Source organism: Nematolebias whitei, chromosome 3 (genome assembly GCF_014905685.2).
Source record: "Nematolebias whitei isolate Nwh7 chromosome 3, NemWhi1, whole genome shotgun sequence".
In the NCBI taxonomy this organism is placed as follows: domain Eukaryota; kingdom Metazoa; phylum Chordata; class Actinopteri; order Cyprinodontiformes; family Rivulidae; genus Nematolebias; species Nematolebias whitei.
The window spans coordinates 6,505,851-6,508,709 of NC_056500.1; the positions used below are offsets into that span (position 1 = coordinate 6,505,851).

General features: G+C 41.2%; 1 protein-coding gene across 1 annotated transcript in view; it reads left to right on the forward strand.

Annotated features, from left to right (window-relative positions):
• The window catches only part of LOC119430408 (BMP/retinoic acid-inducible neural-specific protein 3-like), an 8,702-nt gene extending 6,075 nt beyond the window's left edge, over positions 1-2,627 (forward strand). The window contains exon 2 of the mRNA XM_037697813.1: positions 1,394-2,627. Coding sequence (XP_037553741.1) covers positions 1,394-2,510 — 1,117 coding nt within the window. The 3' untranslated portion in view covers positions 2,511-2,627. The remainder of the gene's footprint in view (positions 1-1,393) is intronic.
• Positions 2,628-2,859: the final 232 nt, after the last annotated feature.

Below are 2,859 nucleotides of genomic sequence, written 5' to 3' on the forward strand. Positions count from 1 at the left end.
GGATGGATGGATGGATGGATGGATGGATGGATGGATGGATGGATGGAAGATGGATGGATTTGAAATATTTTCATTTGTCAAACTGTAAAAAACCCTAATAAAAAAGCTGCAGAGCTTTGACAGACTACGGCAGCACATGACAGGCATGTGAACAACATAGCTGAGCAAAATATACCACTGGAAGTAAATTAATTAGGAGTTTTAATACTAGTAGGAAGTCACACAGGAAGATGCATCAAGATAATCCAAATGTTTGTTTCATATTACATATCAGCTCTTAAAAAAAAACAAAAAAAAAACCTGTCATGATTTAATTAAATGTGAGATTGCTTAAGACTAAACCTCAGTGAAATTATTTAAAGTTTAAAATTGTTCACTGTGTCAAAGATGCATCAACATGTTGGCATAATGATTTTTATTTGTATTTTTTTTTTTTTTTTTTACCTTTCCTCTCTTGGTTCACTTTTTTAGGCACATGCTGAAAATCTTTTATTTCCAACTGCATTTAAGGCACATTAACTTGCCGTTGAATCCTCTTTAACATCTGAAACAGAACTGCTCTGTAATCCAACATAATATAACTTTGACAGAGATTTGTTCTAAACTTTTTGGGAATTCAAATGGATTTCCACAACATTAGTCTTGCTTAGCAGGCATGAGGAGATTATGAAGCAATACTGAGTTGTGAAGAACTGTTGATCCTCATCCACGACGCTCTCCACTCCCACCCCCACACTGTCAGATCAGGCTGCAGACAAGAGAAACGTCACAACTTGAATGGTTTAAATCAAAATTGAAGCATCCATCTTAAACTCATGACAATATTTTGCTAGCTGCGAGGATGCTCCATATTTTATGCAATGGAAGGCTGTAGATGAGCTCAGTAAATCATATTTAGTTTGATAGCTACATGCCTGCACTCCAGTGTGAAGGATGTGTCCTCAAAATATGTTCCTGTTTTACAGGAAGAGATCTCTTTTTATAAGGGCACCATCATAATTTAATGGATGAGGCTCATCCTCATTATGGCAACGTCTTTCAATGTGAAACAGATGTCACATTTTTATTACTCCAGTTTATAATTCTGCAATTTTTGATTTTGTTTTTATTTTTTTTAATGTAATTTAATGTCTTACAAGAAGCCTAATTATCACAAACACAACCAAACTAATTAAATTAGTTGTTTATTAACTTTGATTCATTTGATTTTGTTTTCCTAACCCATGAAAGTGTTGTCCGGTCTCTGTGTAAGACAGCATGCGAGTGGCCATTTCACACTAATACGTTATTTAATTTTGTTTCTGGACAGTGTGAGAAGTGGTTGAGTATTTGTGATGCAATAGCTGTGCATGGATTGTAGTGAATCTAATCCACTGCTCTGCTACTGTTTCAGGCCTTTTAGCTACTGGCTGAACTACATCCTCTCCATCATGTACTGCAGTGAAAACAACCACATCGGCTCTTACTTGGAGAAAACCCGAAGCTGCTCCTGCCCCTACGAGCATAACCCCTGCCAAGGTGTGATCCCCTGCACGGTGGGGGATGGTACCTCATGTGCATCCTGCTCCTATGAAAACCGTTCCCGCTGCGCCACCTGCAACCAGGGTTTCATGCTGAGCCAAGGCGTGTGCCGTAACGAAGTGCCAGACTCCACCGACCATTACATTGGCTTTGAAACTGACCTGCAGGACTTGGAGCTGCGCTACCTCCTGCAGAAAAAAGACAACCGTATCAGCATCCATGGGATCTTCGTCAGCAATGATGTCAGGCTGAATAACTGGTTTGACCCATCATGGAGGAAGAGGATGCTGCTGACTCTGAAAAGTAATAAATACAAATCAAACCATGTCCACATGCTCTTGGGGATGTCTTTGCAGTTCTGCCTTACCAAAAACAGCACTCTCGACCCCATGCTGTCTGTCTACATCAATCCATTTGGAGGAAGTCACTCAGAGAGTTGGATCATGCCCATTGACCAGAACAATTACCCAGACTGGGAGAGGACTAAATTAGACCTCCCCTATGATTGTTATAACTGGACTTTGTCTTTAGGGAACAAGTGGAAAACCTTTTTTGAAACGGTTCACTTTTACCTGCGGAGCCGGATCAGGGGCACTTCAAGTAACGGCAATGGAACTGTTTATTTTGAACCTTTGGAGTACCTGGAACCGGGACAAAATCTGGGCTACATGAAGATCAACAGCATCCAGGTTTACGGCTACAGTATGCACTTTGACCCGGAGGCAATCCAGGACTTGATTTTACAGCTGGACTACCCGTATACTCAGGGATCACAGGACTCGGCCCTGCTGCAACTGCTGGAGATCCGGGACCGAGTCAACAGGCTTTCCCCACCTGGAGCTCAGCCTCTGGATCTGTTCTCCTGTCTGCTGCGGCACCGACTCAAACTGTCAACTACAGATGTTGCCAGGATCCAGGCAGCACTGCAGACTTTCAGTGCCAAGCAGCCCAACCCTGTTGAATATGAGACAACCAAATTATGTAGCTAATAGGTGGGCAGGTGGCCATGTGCACAGATGCACTGATAGAGCAGTTATCCCATAGGCTTCATGATGGTTAAGAGATATTCTAAAGTGGTGCAATTAACAGTTTGGGGACATTTTTAACTGGCATTGTGAATCTCAACAGCACAGCTGAGATTATTTGGTCAGCTTTTCCTATAACTTTGTATAGCATCTTAGAAGTGAGTAGGGTTTCACCATATTTGCCTCATTTCTTTTCTTTTCTGATGAAAATAACTTTGACAGTTCCTAAAGTAAACTTCAAACTCTGCTGCCACTGATATTTTACCGATGTGTTGATGTTTGTAAATTGCACAAATTGGAATCAGTCACACAT